Here is a 16,328-nt window from a genome sequence, read left to right as displayed (position 1 = left end):
AGGGCGAGATAATTATATTAGGCGACATGAATGCACACATAGAAGACCTGGATGGGTACACGGATTCGACAGGAAGCATGCTGCAGGACATGTGTGACAGGCATGATTTAGTTGTATGCAACAGCACCGAGAAGTGTGAAGGGCTCATAACATGGGAGGCGGGGAGTCTGCACTCGACGATAGATTATGCACTAATGTCACAGAGGATGTATAACAGATTAGGGGTAATGAGCATAGATGAAGATGGTTCCAGAAGTCTAGGTAGTGACCACAAGCGTATCAAGTTGAGCTTCAGAAGAAAAAGCATTGTAGGACTGAATCAAGATAAACAATCAGGGGAAACTTTTTACTCAGAAAAGCAATTGGAAGTAGCAGCCAAACAAATCGAGAAAGTAATTTTTGAGGATAGTGAAACAGAATGGACTTATACCAAATTAACTCGATTACTGGAGCTAGAGCTAGCTAAGGTGCGAGTAAAGCTAAAAGGGAAAAGATGCAAACCCAAGAGTTGGTGGGATGAGGAGGTCAAGAGGGCAATAGAAAAGCGCAAGGAAGCATCCAGGGAACACAGATATTCCAAGAAGAGGGGGGAACCAAAACCCGAAGTAGACAGAAAATGGGATACCTTCATAAAGTGTAGAAGGGACGCATCCTATTTGATTAATGAGAAAATTAGAAGAAAGGGTGCCCAATGGATGTCAAAAGTAAATAAAAAGGATAGAAAAGCAGCCCAAAAATTCTGGAAACATCTAAATGCAATGAGTAATAAAACTAGGCTAGAACAAAGGTTTATTGTTACAGATGAGGGTATTCGACTAGAAGGGGATGAAGCAATAAAACACATAGGAACAAGGATGACGGAAAAATTTTCAGCAAAGCACGTGGTACATAATTTATCGAAGGAGGATAGACCGGTTACAGCAATAGCTTCACTTGAGCAAGGAGAGTGGGAAAGGGCAGAGAAGAAGGTTCCTAGTGGCACATCAACAGGACCAGATGGTATCCCGATTATGTTGATAAAGAAGTTAGGACCAAAATCCAAGCAAACATTAATACAGGTAGTGAACAAAATGATAGTGGATGAGAAAGTCCCCGATGAATGGCGATTAAGTAGAATGAACATGATATATAAGGGAAAGGGGGACAAAGCAGACGTAAGTAACTATCGCCCCATAACAGTGACGTCTGTGGTTTACAGGGTGGTGATGCAAATTATAAAGGATAGACTGCAGGCTTGGGTGGAGAACGAGGGGGTGCTAGGGGAACTACAGAATGGGTTCCGGAAACAAAGGAGGTTGGAGGACAATCTATTTTCATTGACACAGTGTATAGAAATTGCGGAAAAGGAACATAGGCCCTTATTGCTAGCATTTCTGGATATTAGGGGAGCCTATGACAACGTTACTCAGGAGCATTTGTGGGACATATTGGGCACATTGGATGTGGAAAATGGAGTAATTAATCTTTTAAAAGATGTATATAGAGGTAACAGAGTGCTCATAAAATGGGAAAAAAATGTATCAGGGCCTGTAGAGATACAGCGGGGGCTTAGACAAGGATGTCCTCTGTCCCCTTTGTTGTTCATGTTGTACCTGCAAGGTTTGGAGGCCAAGCTACAGGGGAGCGGACTAGGTTTCAACCTCTCTTTTTCCAAGCAAGGGGAATTGATTAAACAGACATTACCGGGACTAATATATGCGGACGATATAGTGATAATGGCTGACAACAAGGAAGACCTGCAGAAGTTGTTAGACATATGCAGTACAGAGGGAGATAGATTAGGCTTCATGTATAGTAAGGAAAAATCTGCAGTCATGACATTTAATGAAGAGGGCGGCGAGCATAGAATACAGGAGTTCGTGCTAAAGGTAGTGAATGAGTACAAGTATCTTGGGGTGTGGATAAATAACAGTGTTGAGTATCTGACAGAGCATGAAAAATATGTAATGAATAAAGCTAGTAGGAATGCAGCTGTCATGAAAAATAGGGCACTGTGGAATTACAATAGGTATGAGGTGGTAAGAGGGATCTGGAAAGGGGTGATGGTCCCTAGCCTGACCTTCGGGAATGCGGTCCTGTGTATGAGGCCAGATGTTCAAGCAAGGCTGGAAATTAGGCAACGGGGAGTAGGGAGGTTAGCTTTGGGAGCACATGGCAATACACCAAATCAGGGGGTACAGGGTGATATGGGATGGGCGTCTTTCGAGAGCAGAGAGGCTAGCAGTAAGATAGCATTTGAGGAACGATTGAGAAGGATGGAGGAAAAGCGGTGGGCTAGGAAAGTTTTCAGATACCTGTATATAAAGAATGTTGACACGAAATGGAGAAAGCGAACTAGAAAATTGACAAGCAAATATCTGGACAGCAGTAAGGGGGCAAATCAGCAATTATCGGTTAAGAAAAAGGTTAAAGTAACAGAGAGAGCTTTGTGGAAAACAGGGATGCTGACGAAATCGGCACTAGAAACATACCGGACCTTTAAACAGGAAATTGTCAAAGAAAATATCTATGATAATTGTAGGGGAAGTTCTTTGTTGTTTGAGGCCAGGACTGGAGTTTTGCGGACTAAGAAGTATAGAGTCAGGTACCAGGAGATTGGCACTTTGTGCGTTGCGTGCGGAGAGGAGGAGGAAACGGCTGAACACTTGATACTTTTCTGTAAAGGGCTTCACCCTACAGTGGAAGGCAGCGGGGCTGACTTACCCAAGGCATTGGGGTTTAGGGATAGTGAAGGGAAAGTGGATTTTAAGAGGTTAGAAGTAACCAAGCGAAGGTTATCTGATTGGTGGCTAAAAGCAAGACAGGAGTAAAATTTCACAAGACATGGCTAGGTGGCTTGAGCCACCGCCCGATGTAAAGGGTTCAGCCGTATCCATCCATCCATCCAGTCGAAATCGTTGTGACGAGGCCGCCGAGGCGAGCGTTTCTAGAAGCGCGGCCCTTTGAATATGCTGTTCCGGCCGTTTCGACTGCTTCAACTGAAGCGCTTGCAACAGTTTCCGCTAATTGAGCGGAAAAAATATCGGAACAACAGATTTAAAGAGGCTTTACCTTTCAAAAAATATTGTTTGCAACGCTCGCCTCGGCGGCCTTGTCGCGACGTTTTTTACTGCCGAAAACAGATGACGCCACTGCCGCCCTTCAGCGAAAAAGCGTCGTCTGCGGGTTTTGGTTGCCGATCTCTACGTAGACGATTGCGTTTTCGCATCATGCACGGCTCAACTAAGTAAGTACCGTTGTCAAACTTGCTACGATACAAAAGTTACCATTATACGCAAGCTCTGTGTGCAGTTTCACGGTAAATGAGCTAGCGGTTGAGGCGGGGAAATTTTTTTAAGTGTTCACGATAAAAACGCACAACACTGTATACGATGATACAAACGTGGTCAATCGACCATCGCGCATTGTACTGTCGTAGAGCTACTACTCGAAGTACATCTCAGTTTCGCCTGGCTTTGCGCGTTTGACAAGCTGGAAGCTCGACCAAGTCAAACTAAGCACACACCTCCAAGAATATAACAATGTAGGACTCTGTGTGTCTTGCTGCGCATATACAGCACGTGCGACCGATGACCAGCTGCAGTCACTTCACCTTTGACTTTGGCCTTGACCTTTAGAGCTGAGATTCGTATCACCTGATGTGTACGTCATGGTTCAGCCGGGTTGAACCTCAGCCATTTTTTTTTTACAGGAGTTCAGTGCAGTTTTCTTTATGACAGTGCAAGCTTAGGTGCGTATATATATATATATATACGGACTCTTACGGACTGATCATCCAAACATACGTCCTGTCCCTTCCTAATAAATGTTTTCACCACACCAACTCCTCAGAAGGCCATGGAGACAAGTCCACAACTAGCTGGCACTCGATCGTTTCGTGGGCTCAGGAAGTCGCCCATACTGGGGGCCACACCAAACCCACCTGCACTAAATCCCGACATTCTATAGCAATAAAGTTGTTTCTATCTCTCTCTCTCCACAGAGCAGCGATCGGCGCAGCGGTGGACATGACTGCCCAGCGCGCAGCCAGCGTCGACGAAGATCGGTAGGATAGGATAGGATAAACTTTATTGCTCTAGTTTCTATACACTTCAGAGTGCAGATGTCGCCTTCACCTTGCGATGTCTTCGCCCTGTTCAGCGAGTGGAGCCCCTATTTCAGGGCCCCATTGGATCTGTAAGCTTTCACAGCATGTTGTACCAACCTTCGTTAGAAGGCTGGATTGTGGCTGGAAAGCGCTTCCCCCACTGCTCCCGACACGGTTCTTTGTGATAATAGAAACTATAACTGTCCTTGCACTCCCACTTTGTGTGATACACCGTGGGTCTGCCTCCGCATTTGGGGCACGTGTCTCTCTACTGCGTTGGATACATCTTATTTAATATGAAAAGATTAGCTGGGGTTTCTGTTTGGAGCCTCCTCCATATGAGGCACCTGCCAACGCGCGATTTGGCACATGATGATGATGATGGCCTCTGGCTGAATGCACGTACCGATTTTGCACATGCGGCGCGCCTCCCGTTAGAGGTCGAATCCAAGAGCTAGATAACCTTCAGTCTCAGCATGGGAGGCGTAGAGATTTTCTCTCAAAAAACCAGAACGCGTCCGTCTAAAGTGACGAAGTCTGTACCAGACACTGACCAAAGCTCTTGTCGGCACGACGGAGTTATTCGCAGCTGACGTGAACATTAGAGCATGTAAAGATACGAAAGTTTCATGCAGTTTTTCCTCATTAGCGCGCGTTTATTCGTGCACGTCATCCTCATTTAAATTTTGTTGTATGCGAATTACTACAACCGAAACTGAAACAGGCGACTCAGGATGTCGTAGCACAATGTCAAGTCGGGGTCAGTCTGTAGGCCGCCAAATCGCCTGTAATCCCAGTGGAGAAGTGATGTGTTCTGCGAATGCTTCTGTGCGAAATGCGTTGGTCGTGAAATGTGAGATCCGTCACTTTTTCCCGCCAAAGGCACACACGGTTCAGAGGTGTCAACCACTCGCGTGCGCCGTGCTTCGTTAAAATACTACTTCGCCTAGTTTTCAGTGGGCGCGGTACTGCGGTGCCGCCTTGCGTTGTAAACAAACAGCCAGCTGATTGAAGGTCTCGCAGCCTGGCGCACCGCACTGACGTTGCGTTGTAGGCGTTGAAAGGTGAGGAAAAAAAAAAGACCTTTATCGACATAGTACGCGCACTGTTTACCCCGACTGTCGTAAGTGCAGATGTTCTTGTAACGACCCGTAAGAATTCTGCGTATCCGTACGAACTTGCGGCCGACCGACCATCGCTGTGCGATTTCTATTCCCAGTCAGTGCGCAGTGACATAATAGCGTCACAAATGACGATTCACCGTCGCCACTGTGTTTGCGGAGCCGCCCACGGTTTCAAAGAGTGATATGCATGCTCCCTGAACCCTGAACGTCACGAGAGTTCCGGGCGAGTGGACCAGTCATGAGCGTGGAGAACCGACCGCCCAACCTGGAGAACCTCGACAACTGCGCGTCCAAACTGCGTCGCGACGCGGCCGACGTCGGCGAAGATGAAGCCGACGCCAACGGCGTTGTCCGTGCGGCTGCGTCGGAGGCTTCCGAAGACGCGGCTAGCGCGTCCGTGTCGCCGCTGGCGTCCATAGACGGCGGCGACTCGGACGACGCGGACGACATGCCCGACGCGATGACTGCCTCGTACAGCGAGATCTACCAGGAGGGCGAGGAGGACGACGACCTGCTGCCGGGCGAGATCTCGGACCTGGCCGAGGTGCAGGACGCCACGCAGGGCATCACCCAACTCGTCGACCAGATCAACCGCGAGGAACGGGAGGGGGCCGCGGCTGGCTTCGCCACATCAGCGCGCGGCAACTCCAGGTGCCGATCACCGCTCGGCATTGTCTGCATGGCGCGTGCCCGTTGCTGTAGTGAAGGGCCCCTGAAAGACCGTTCAGGCTACTGATCCGGAGTACCCGGGTTCGAACCCGACCGCGGCGGCAGCTGGTAGAAATTATTCCGAAGCCCTCCACTATACAGCACCTCTTTCTTCTCTTAGTCCTTCCTTTATCCTTTCCCTTACGGCGCGGTTCAGGTGTCCGCCTAGATGTGAGACAGATACTGCGCCATTTCCTTTCTTCAAAAACCAATTTTATAAGGCGCCATTTCATTGTTTCTAAGGCCTTCGGCCTTCTTCCCTTTGCAGCATCGAAAAACATGCTGGGTTGTATGCAAGCTCGTTTGCTGGGCTGTATTTTGTAGTATCTCATTTTCTTTTCCTCACTTCCAGGAAGTTGTCACCAATGACGAAAGTTAAAAGGGAACAAAAAGTTACAAACTAGACTTGTTCGTGACGCTTGGCGATTTGCCTATTGTTGTGAGCTTTACGATTATGCATTCATTAAACATACACCGAACCTCTTTACTATTCTATGAAGAAACCACCCAATGGGGGCATTTTAGTTTTCAGAAATGCTGCAGCTAATACTGCTCTTGCCAGGCAGGAGCCACCAGTTATGGTGGAGTTTGGAAGCAAACAAACAAAAAAGGGGCAACAAGGGGCCTCAAGGCCTCTGTATGTGTGTTTATGTGCGCATTTTTCTAAAAAAAAAAAAACGTGGTAGGGTTTTAACGCAGTTAAACCAACTAGACATGTGGAAGCATGTATTTAGCCTGGTTGGCTCATGGTTTTGCTTTGCTGGGTCACCAGCATGTCTGGTGACGATATTAGTTTGCTGGTTGTATTAGTTAATGAAGACGACGAAGTGCAGTGCACAGCATGATAGTGTGTTGCAGTTTAACACGAGGTGTGATCAGCTGCAGCGATAGCGTATATTGCTCTCGTACAGAGGTTAGCGAAGCTGATCTGTTTGTGCCGCCGCGGGTGCGAAATCCGGTTGCGGCACTATTTATTTTATGTATTTATTTATTCAAGGTTTGGGTTCGGCAATGAAATGGCTTTCGCAGCTTTGGTCATGAAGTAGAGCTTTCGCTGTAAGAAAGTTAACTATAACATGCAAAGGAATAATTAAAGATGACAGTCAAGCTGTTTGTTTTTATTTTATTTACATGATACTGCAGACCTTTTTGATCCAAGCAGGATGGGCAAAAGCAAAATGCAAAGAAGGAATGGTTACATTGCTTTCTACAAATAGCACTTTATGCAAGTGTTTTTTAAAAGTTCATCCGTGAGAATCACGGTGTAAGAATAACATACTTGCACCGTGATGAGAATATATAGATATACAACATTTTGAATACGTCTTCAGCGCCTCTGAAAAGGTCTCAAAATCTAAGTAGAGCCATACAGCTGCAAGGAAATGCTATGTATATTTATCAAGCCATCGTAGTCGAACAAAAATCTGTTGCGGTTCAGAGCCCAAAGCTGGGAGCATTGCATTACTGTTATAGTCATCCGAAATTATTCTTCTCTTGGAAACCAGCTCCACCTAAGGAGGATCTTTCTAACCACATTGGCCTGAACAAAGTAGTTAGCCATGCAAATGTGTTAACATTTACCTTCTTACTTGGACAGCACGTCTATGCTAGTTAAGAGAGCATGCCCAAGAATTACATCAGGATCTTGCTGGGCTGGTTGGTCAACAGCTCTACATGCAGTTTCATTCACATTTCCCTAAAAAGTTGACACAAGTGTAGAGGCAAGATGCAAAGGTAGATGCTTGTGTTCTGCTGTTTTCTTCCTGCATCGTGTCTGTGCAGTCCTTTTCTAAATATCTCGCATGAATTAGCCAGCATCGAAGCTGTTGAAAAGTGAATACTGGAAGCACTGACATAAAAGCTGCATTCTTAGTGAACCCTTTGGAAGAGTTTGCTTCTTTCCAATGTGATGCACTTTGCCTGGCACCTTCGCCCATAAGAAAGGTGCATGTTGAGCAGATAAAAACTTTACATCGACAGCCATTTGAGAGAGCACTGCTACAGAAAGCCTTTATTTCACGTAGCCATTGATACTGCGTGTGTTTGTTGTCTGTACTGCTTGCTCATGCTCATTTTCTGTTTGTCTCTTATTTTAAACTTTGAAAGGTTTTCATGTATGCACAGAATTGAGATCTGGTTTATGGTTTGGCTGTCTGTCAAGGCAGTATATTTGTTAAGTGTAAACATTTGGATTTCTTGGCTCTGCTTTTTGAGATCAGCATTGCAATCGCACAGGATAATGGTGAGACAGCAGACATACAGCACTTCAAGCCACCTTAATTTTGGAATGTGCATTCAACAAAACATCATGATAGCCTACTTACGCCCACTGCAGGGCATTGGCCTCTCTCATGTCCTTCACAGTTGTCACAGTTGTCATGGTTGCAGGTAGCCTTTTCTTTTCTCCTTGCATGACGTTTGCACTCTAGGCAGTTGTTGCTTCGTACATTTAGGACATTCACCGCCGCAGTGGCTCAGCAGTTATGGCGCTTGGCTGCTGCCCCGAAAGACATGGGTTCGATCCCGTCCACGGCGGTCGAATTTCAATGGAGGCGGAATCTCAGAGGCTCATTTACTTTGTGACGTTAGTGCACATTAAAGAACCCCAGGGGGTCAAAATTTCAGGAGCCCTTCACAATGGCGTCCCTTGTAGCCTGAGTCGCTTGGGATGCTAAACCCCCATAAATCACAAACCAGACGTCTAGGACATTCATTACAAATAAAGGTATTGGTAGTGAGCAGTGCATGTGTTTCGTCTCCCTGCTGTTTTGTGGGTTCATGCTAGGCTGCTTGTCTCGAGGTGTATGTGTAAGCATGCCTGCTTTTCTTGAGGGTAAGCCAAGATTTACGGCTCATGTCATGCTGTGTAAGTATAGCACTATTGTTTCCCATGATGCATTTCTCTTGCGGAATCCTGTGTCATGTTGCTGCATGATGGGTGCTCTTTGGTAACGCCGTTTGAAGTAATGGCCGTGGGATTTTCTGCATATATATTGTAGTGAGCCAAAACACAGCCGCTGTTATTTAATTGTGCAAAGTAGGTGCCTAAGGAGAGTTTGTGGTGTTCACCCATCTGCATGATAGGTGCGGGTGCATAGTTAGTGCTGATTTGGTACTTTTAGTGATTGCATATTTTTCAAGCATTGCCATTTTTCTTTGAACTTGAGGATCAGTGCGAGTGGGCATAAAAGGCCCAGTTTTTCTGGATGTTAGTTGAATATTATTAGTATAAAATGGATCCTTATATTTCTTCTTTTTTTTTTCAGCGATTTGCAAAATATTTATTCTGGCTAGAGATATTTATGACACTGCGATATTATTCTCGATGAATATAAGTAAACGTAGTAAAATAATGGTAAAAATCTGTGCTCGGTGCTCTGAATGACCATTCCTGCTTTGCGTTGCATTCGCAGACCCCAGAGCTTGGGTGTCAGGGCCTCTTCCAAGGCGCACCACGGCGGCCGCCTCCCTTCTGCCATGACGGACAGCCAAGTGACAAGTCCCGGCTCCTCCATGATGAGTGCGGAGGAAGCTTTTGAGGACTCACCCCTCCAGCGACAGGCTCACGGAGTGGCAGGCAGCAGTGGGCTGTCCGAGCTGCAAGGCACGCTCACCTATGAGGGTGACATGGTCACCTTTGTGGCAGAGGACCTCCAGGAAAAGATCAAGCTCAGCAGTCCTGTCACCAAGATGGCAGGTGTGCACACAGCGGCAGTGCGTTCGGGGGAGGCTGGTTTTCCGAGATGCCAGCTCGGAATCCTGAGTTTGGGTGCATTGCTGAGTATGCTTGTAGTGAAGTGTGTGAGGTGTCTGGTGGCATTGTTGTGCATGTGAGAAGGGAAACTGAAGTGATTTCATAGCGAACCCAAAAATCCTTCTGCCTCTGTGAAGTCCTCAAGCTAGTGCCAGAGAAGCGATCTTGATGTCTGCTGTTCCTTTTCATGTCCCATTTTTGCGCTAAATCCACTTGAATGGAAAACCAACTAGCCCAACTACATGTGCTTATGAAGGTTCCGAATGATGAAATGGAACTTGCAACCTGTAGAAAATGGACCCTATTCAAGTATGACTCATAAACACAGCTGCAAATGCCCCTCAAAGGAGGCCCTCCTGTTAATGGCGTTCACTGGCTGTCATGATGTTGTGGTTAATTCGCTTGCACTGCGCTCAGGTAGGTGCGAGGGAATTGAGCATGGTTTAATCAGTTTCTGTCGCGTTGTTAATCTTATCCGAGAATTCTTAAACCAGTTCGTCTTGATAGGAGTCCACTGTATCTGTGTTGCAAGTTTTACCTCGGTGCACAGCACTCTCCCCTGCCCACCCTGGCTGTCCAGAAGGGTTATTTATATTTTAACGTTTATCTCCATAGACGTTATCGTCAGGGTATGTCTATGCTGATTGGCTGAAGTGGAAGATATGGTTTTGGGAGTTACTTGATTGTGTGCAGTGTTGGCGCGTGTGCAGCCAACAGAGCGATGCACATGTTTCTATGAGTGCATGCTAGATGCAACAGTGCTATTCTTTTGGTTGGTGTCCTCTTTGAGAAGAAGCAACAGCTACTTACATTCCGTGGGCTGTGTGAACAACTTTTTGAGGAATTGCTAGTAGTCGCTGTAAATGGAAACAGCAGATTTGTTTTGTGCAGTAGTTTCTCACTGATACGAATCTCACGGAGTTTCCTGTCACCCTAAAATTCGTACCATCAAAAAAACAAAAAACAAAACAAAACAAAACCAAAATATATATACTGAAGCACGGGAAAAGCCTTTGTGGAAATTATTTACTAACAGCATTCATTGGCAGCCATGTGCCATTGCTCACTGCTTGCTGATGTGCACTGTGTGGCTGGTGATTGCGATGTTGACGATGTGTGGTCCGCATTCTACCACTTAATCCTCGCAGCAAGTACTGCACGACTAGTGATCGCGGCTTCAGCAATGGGGTGGCCTTGTAGCTCGAGGGTGCTGCCACAGCTGCCGCTTTTGCATCATCCCTAGGGGCGCGGAATAGTGTTCGGAGCACCTGAAATTGTGCACGTTATGCGCAGTGCACTTGGCAGGAAATTTTGTAAATTCTTATCATCCCAAAAATTGTACCAGCTGAGTTCATATCACTGAGATTATACTGTATTGGCAGGTGCTAGCCCTTTTCGGAACTCATTTCAGTGAGATGTGACCCAGTTGACCCCTATACTTGGTTGGAAAAATAGTGATTTTGTGGGAGAAGCTTATGTCTACAATTTCTGTTGCAACTAAACCACCATAATTGCTTCTCTGCTCTGTCCTTGGCAGAGCCGTTCCCGTCGTCGTGCTCGTCCACACCAAGCCTGTGCCGGCAGCTGTTCACCCCGCATGTGGCCCCCGTAGACCCAAACGCCCTGGCCGACCTGGAAGATGAGGCACGCACGGTAGCTGCATCCGTCGAGACGCTCCTGGAGAGCCTCACCACTGCCATGCACGGGGTGAGGCTCTTCTGGCCTTGCAGAGGCCGGTTGTCACATCTACTAGTGGTGCAGCGTGATCAACAGTGGCTCTTCCTGTCCAAGTATTGCCTCTTTTTGTAAATTTTTTTCTTAGTCCCAAAATAATTTTTGTCCAAGTATTGCAGTGTTTTAATGTCTTCCTATTATGTCAGGAGCATGGCTGAGTTTAGAGAGTGAGGATTTACTTTGTTAGAGAACACAGAATGCATGCTCGAAATGCCCACATCTGCGATCACCAAGCCCAGCTAGTCCTTGAGTTTAGATGACACAAGACAGGCACTCTAGGAAGTTCCCAGGAGGGGAATTAGATATCTTGTAAGGTTTCAAGTCAGACCATGATGTGTTCATGTTGGACAGTATGTCAGTGCTTAACATGCATGGTTATGTTTAACACTATCTCATTGCCCACCTGGGTGCCAAGACCTGGTGTTTAGTAATGCTTGACCTACACCTGCTGCATATACATACACTCAAGTGTGCATGCATCTGTGCCTGTACTGGCTGTTTCAACTTAAAGGGAACACAGAAAGAAGCATGTGTCTCCACTCTTCGGAATGCGATAGCGTTCGACATGCCTGTGCAAAGTAGTGCAGCAAAAAGGGACCTGGAGGTGTTGTTCGCACGGGGGCACTAGTGACCACATTTACTGCCAGCTTTTATGATGTGGGCGCTGGAGGGGCCACGTCCATTCAGCCTGATAGCCAGGTGCGTTCTGCCCTGTGTGAGCCGTACACCTCTTCATCCAAACGCCAGTGCTGCTGGTGGTGCCACAGCATCTTGTGCCACTTTCCTTCGATGTGTGTCCTCGTCGGACGCACTCATGCTCACATGTGCTCCCGTGTTCCCTCTAAGTGTGAAACAACCTGTGTACAAATGCACACACACACACACGTGCCTCTATGTTACTAAACTGAACCAGCAAAGCTCCAAGCTAGGCAGGGAGAATCAAGGACTGTGGCTGGACAGGATGTCTTCTCAAGTAGGGACCTGAGTAAATGAACTTTCAGAGTCAGCTTGGTAATTTGAACTCGAAGAGGCATTGATTATTTGTTCCAGTTAAGAGGAGCTCAAGTGGCAGTGAGCATAGATCAACTATCTTGTGCTGGTATATAGCTGCAAACGGCACTTTGCATAAGCCTGTTGAGGACATGCTGTTGAGTGTTTTGTGGTCAAAGGCAGAAAGCAGGTTCCTTCTTAGTGTGGCCTGTTCTGACCTTTGACCACAATGAGGAGCCACTACAGTTAAAAGGGATGTGTGGCGACTACAGTTGCTCACCTGAATTGCAGGGCCTTTGACCTCTTCTCCCCCCCCCCTCCATTCACAGGAGGATAGGAGAAACATCCCATTTGTGCAATCAATTGCTTGCACCTGCACCGAGGTTGTGTGGCAACTTTGTCAAGCCTTGCAGATCATGTGATGTGTTCCCTCTAGATGAGCAGGGTTTTTGAGAAGCTACATATCTTAGCTGCTCACCCCTGGTGTGTTTTGATTAAAAAATTTTCATTACCAGGCAGAGTTGACACCAGCTTTGATTGTCGTGGCTTGTTGCAGTTCGTTTGCTTTGTACATTCCAGCTGTCTGGATGTGCTTAATGGGGGGGGGAAGGTGCACTGGTCTCACAGAATGTAGAAGGAATGAGCAGCATGTCGAGGCTTGTTGCATTGTGTTGTTCTGCTGGTGCAAGCTGTTGGTCTTGCCTGAGATAATTACATTTGACTGAAAATGGCCCTAGAAAGAATGGGTTATCACTGCAGTGCTGTACCTAGGTGCCATGAAATGGGCACTCAACATTCACTAGTAGATCCTTATTGCTAAAAGATATTAGTCGCGCATAAAAATGAAATGCACCCAGGTCACCTTCGCTTCCCATGGTTATCTAGCTAGAATAGCAAGTTGGTGTTTGGTGAACGTTCTTGTTTGGTGTGGTGAGGTGTTCTGTGAACGACGGACTACACCGGGTTTTCCGCTGAACGGAACCCTTAATGCGGGGGTTGAGGCATGCATGGACTTTGGTGCTCCGGGCACCCCAAAAAGCAATCCAAGGGACCCAAGAGTTCCCCAGAACCCGGTTTGAGAACCCCTGCTGTATAGTGTAAACTCTTGTGCCCCTTCCCCTGTGTCCCAGATCTCATCCATGACGGTGGATTGCATGCGCCTGTATGAGAGGGGAATCTCCAAGACCTGTGATGTGGCAGACTCCAACATCAAGGTGGGTGCACAGCAACTCTTTTTTTCTTTGTGTGTGGATGGAGCTAGTGAGGCCCACAGTGGCTTCTGCAGGTAGGCTTTGTATTCAGATGGTGTATGCGAGGCATGGCTGCAATCTCTCTATTGTTTCGCATCCTGATAAACTTTCATTGTATCGAGAGTTGTATGCTTTGCTTATCATGACATTCTTGCTGAGGCTGCCTGCGCGTTGACTCACGTTCTCAGATAAGGCATCAGGCAAACATGGGACTTGCTTGGAATTTTTTGAAAAGGGTGTAGATGTTGCTTGGTGTAGCAAGATAGCTTAAAAGCTTGAAGGATGGTTCACATTGCCCAGGGCATTGCAATGGGAGAGGGGGGAATAAAGTTGGAATAGCTCTCCAGATCACCTTGTAATGTAGTTGACCCCTCATACTTAACGACAACTTGCTCCATACCCCTCATGGCCACAACACATGCTAGCTGGAGGAGATTTAGAAGCTGCAGGTTAATGGTCAGCCTGCTTTGGTTTATTGCATGCAAGGCTGCACAGGATGGCTCTTGTAAGGATGTGCAAATGGAACTAAATATTGGTGTTCCACACAGTGCACTGCATGAGAGACGACATAAACAGAGGCGCACCACGAGGGCTTCTAGTGTCATTGTTGTTTGCATCATCCCTTGTGTTTAGAGCTGTAGAATGTCATAGATCACCAAATAGCTTTTGCCTCTACCCTAATAAATATTGGCCACTTGCTGACTGCATGATTGTGCAAACTGAATTCGGTAACTTTGCCTGATTTGTTTGGCGCGCAGCTGGAGCAAGCAACTTCAAGTGTAGCCATCAACTGAGCTGCTTTCCAGTTTGTGTAGTTCAGTATTGGCAGTGAGGAGAAGTTAAGAATATGTTGTTCCACATGGAGCTTACTGCACATGTAATTCACACGAGATGCGGGACTTGCGTTGACACCATTTACACGCATGACATTGGAGCCTCTTTTACTATGCCAGGCAGACATTGCAATGCTGCCAGAACTTCGCGCATGACTCTCAGCATGCAAGATGAGAGCATGTCCAATTCGCTGTGCAAAACCCCTTGCAGGCAATGTACCAGCTGATGGCCAAGTTTGAAGAGCTGAGCAACTCCATGCGACCGCTGGACGGTCTCGTGGCAGAGGTGTATCCTTTGCACATCTGTGTGCCTGCATCTAGACTGAAGTGAATTGGCCATTTCAATCAGGTCACGTGTCAATGTCTTTGCTGAGGCAGCTTGTGAGCGTATACTCAAAACTGTTTGAGGAATCAAACTTTTTTGTATCTATGTGAAACTACAAAGTGCGCGGTTATGCACAAGTAGGCTTTCAAGAGCGGTGTGGTGTCATTAGCAGCAAAGCACCTGCTCTCACGAGAAGACGAGCTCTTGCCAAATTTGACCCTCGTCTTCTAGAAAAAGCTGCATTGGTATTCGAGGATTTCCTGCAAAGAACCGAAGGAAAGCTAGACTGTCCGACATTCCGGGTAAGGCACCTGAAACGCCAAGAACAATCTCGCTCATTGTAGGAACCGGCACATAATGCATGATCATGATTGTTCCAAAGCGACCTGGTCACAGCTTGAATAGCTGACAGAAAGTAATATGGCCTCATCCCAGCAGTGATAAACAAGGAACTTTGAAAAGCAAATATAAAAAGCGTCATGGCAGCATTGACTAAAGGTAATTCAAATTGCAAGAACTACCACTGTTCGTTAGTGCTACAATTTAAATGAATTTAATTACCTTATGGCATTGTACATCTTATTAATGTAGATAATTTTTGGCCACTGAGATATGGAATTGTGCACGCTACCATGTACATTTCAGATGTAACTGCGAAGTAACTTCATGCATGGTTTTGGAGAAAAGCTGAAGCGTACCTTGCACAGCAAGCCAGATGCATTCCAGTCAATGTGCAGAAAGCTTATGAATAGAGCGGTGTACAAGTGAGTTACGAGTTGGTCCTTTCACTTTTCTGAAGTGAGAAGATTGTCACTCTTGACTGTTACCATGCCAGGAAGAGCATCAAGAAGCTGCTGGACCACTTTGAGAATGCCGTGGAGGGCAAGATTTGATGAAGAGGTAGCAGCAATGTGATGCCACAGTGTACCATAGGATTCGTTATTTATACTTATCCCACAGAGCACGAAAATAAATGGCCCTTACAGCCGTATGTATTTGTTCATGTGTTTTACTTACTGTGTGCACAAGTTCCTGAAAGCCGGAAGTGGAACCGGAGCTTGATGCAAGGGAATAACCAAGATGACATGATAGCATCACATTCAAGGACAAAAACTCGTGGAAGGTGACCATGCATCTTGTATAGCGTAACATTACGTGACAGCAGTGCGTAGTGGTAAAGGTATTTTTCTTCATTATTTCTGTCTTTGCTTCGGTGGCTCGCACTGCGGGATTCTGACACCTTTTCAGTTCTGCCTATGCACTAGTGCCACGTTTGGCTGCAGCGTTGAGAGCCCTTGAAGGGCAGGAGCCATCCATGGTGCACAGCAAGAGTAGAACTGATGGAGTGATGAATCGGACTGCCTCATGGCGAACAGCACTGCGCTTATCTTAACGTACAGCTTATCTGTAATCTATAAGTAAGAACATGTTGCACTCATGGCAGTGACTCTTCTTGCAGCAACGGTTGCTAGGCATTGGTAAGCCCAACCTGCATCGCAATGCAGCCCCGGCAGATGCTTCTT

At 46.6% G+C, this 16,328-nt stretch overlaps 1 protein-coding gene across 1 annotated transcript; it reads left to right on the top strand.

Moving 5' to 3' along the window:
* The first annotated feature begins 4,828 nt into the window (after positions 1-4,828).
* Positions 4,829-15,796, top strand: BORCS6 (BLOC-1 related complex subunit 6). Its single transcript, XM_077640773.1, has 6 exons — positions 4,829-5,862; positions 9,333-9,616; positions 11,211-11,380; positions 13,528-13,611; positions 14,692-14,768; positions 15,641-15,796. Exons 1-6 carry the CDS (start codon positions 5,450-5,452, stop codon positions 15,696-15,698), a joined length of 1,086 nt encoding a protein of 361 aa, XP_077496899.1. The 5' UTR covers positions 4,829-5,449; the 3' UTR covers positions 15,699-15,796.
* The last annotated feature ends 532 nt before the right edge of the window (positions 15,797-16,328 follow it).

Source organism: Amblyomma americanum, chromosome 10 (genome assembly GCF_052857255.1).
Source record: "Amblyomma americanum isolate KBUSLIRL-KWMA chromosome 10, ASM5285725v1, whole genome shotgun sequence".
NCBI lineage: Eukaryota > Metazoa > Arthropoda > Arachnida > Ixodida > Ixodidae > Amblyomma > Amblyomma americanum.
This window is presented reverse-complemented; position numbering and strand designations above follow the sequence as displayed.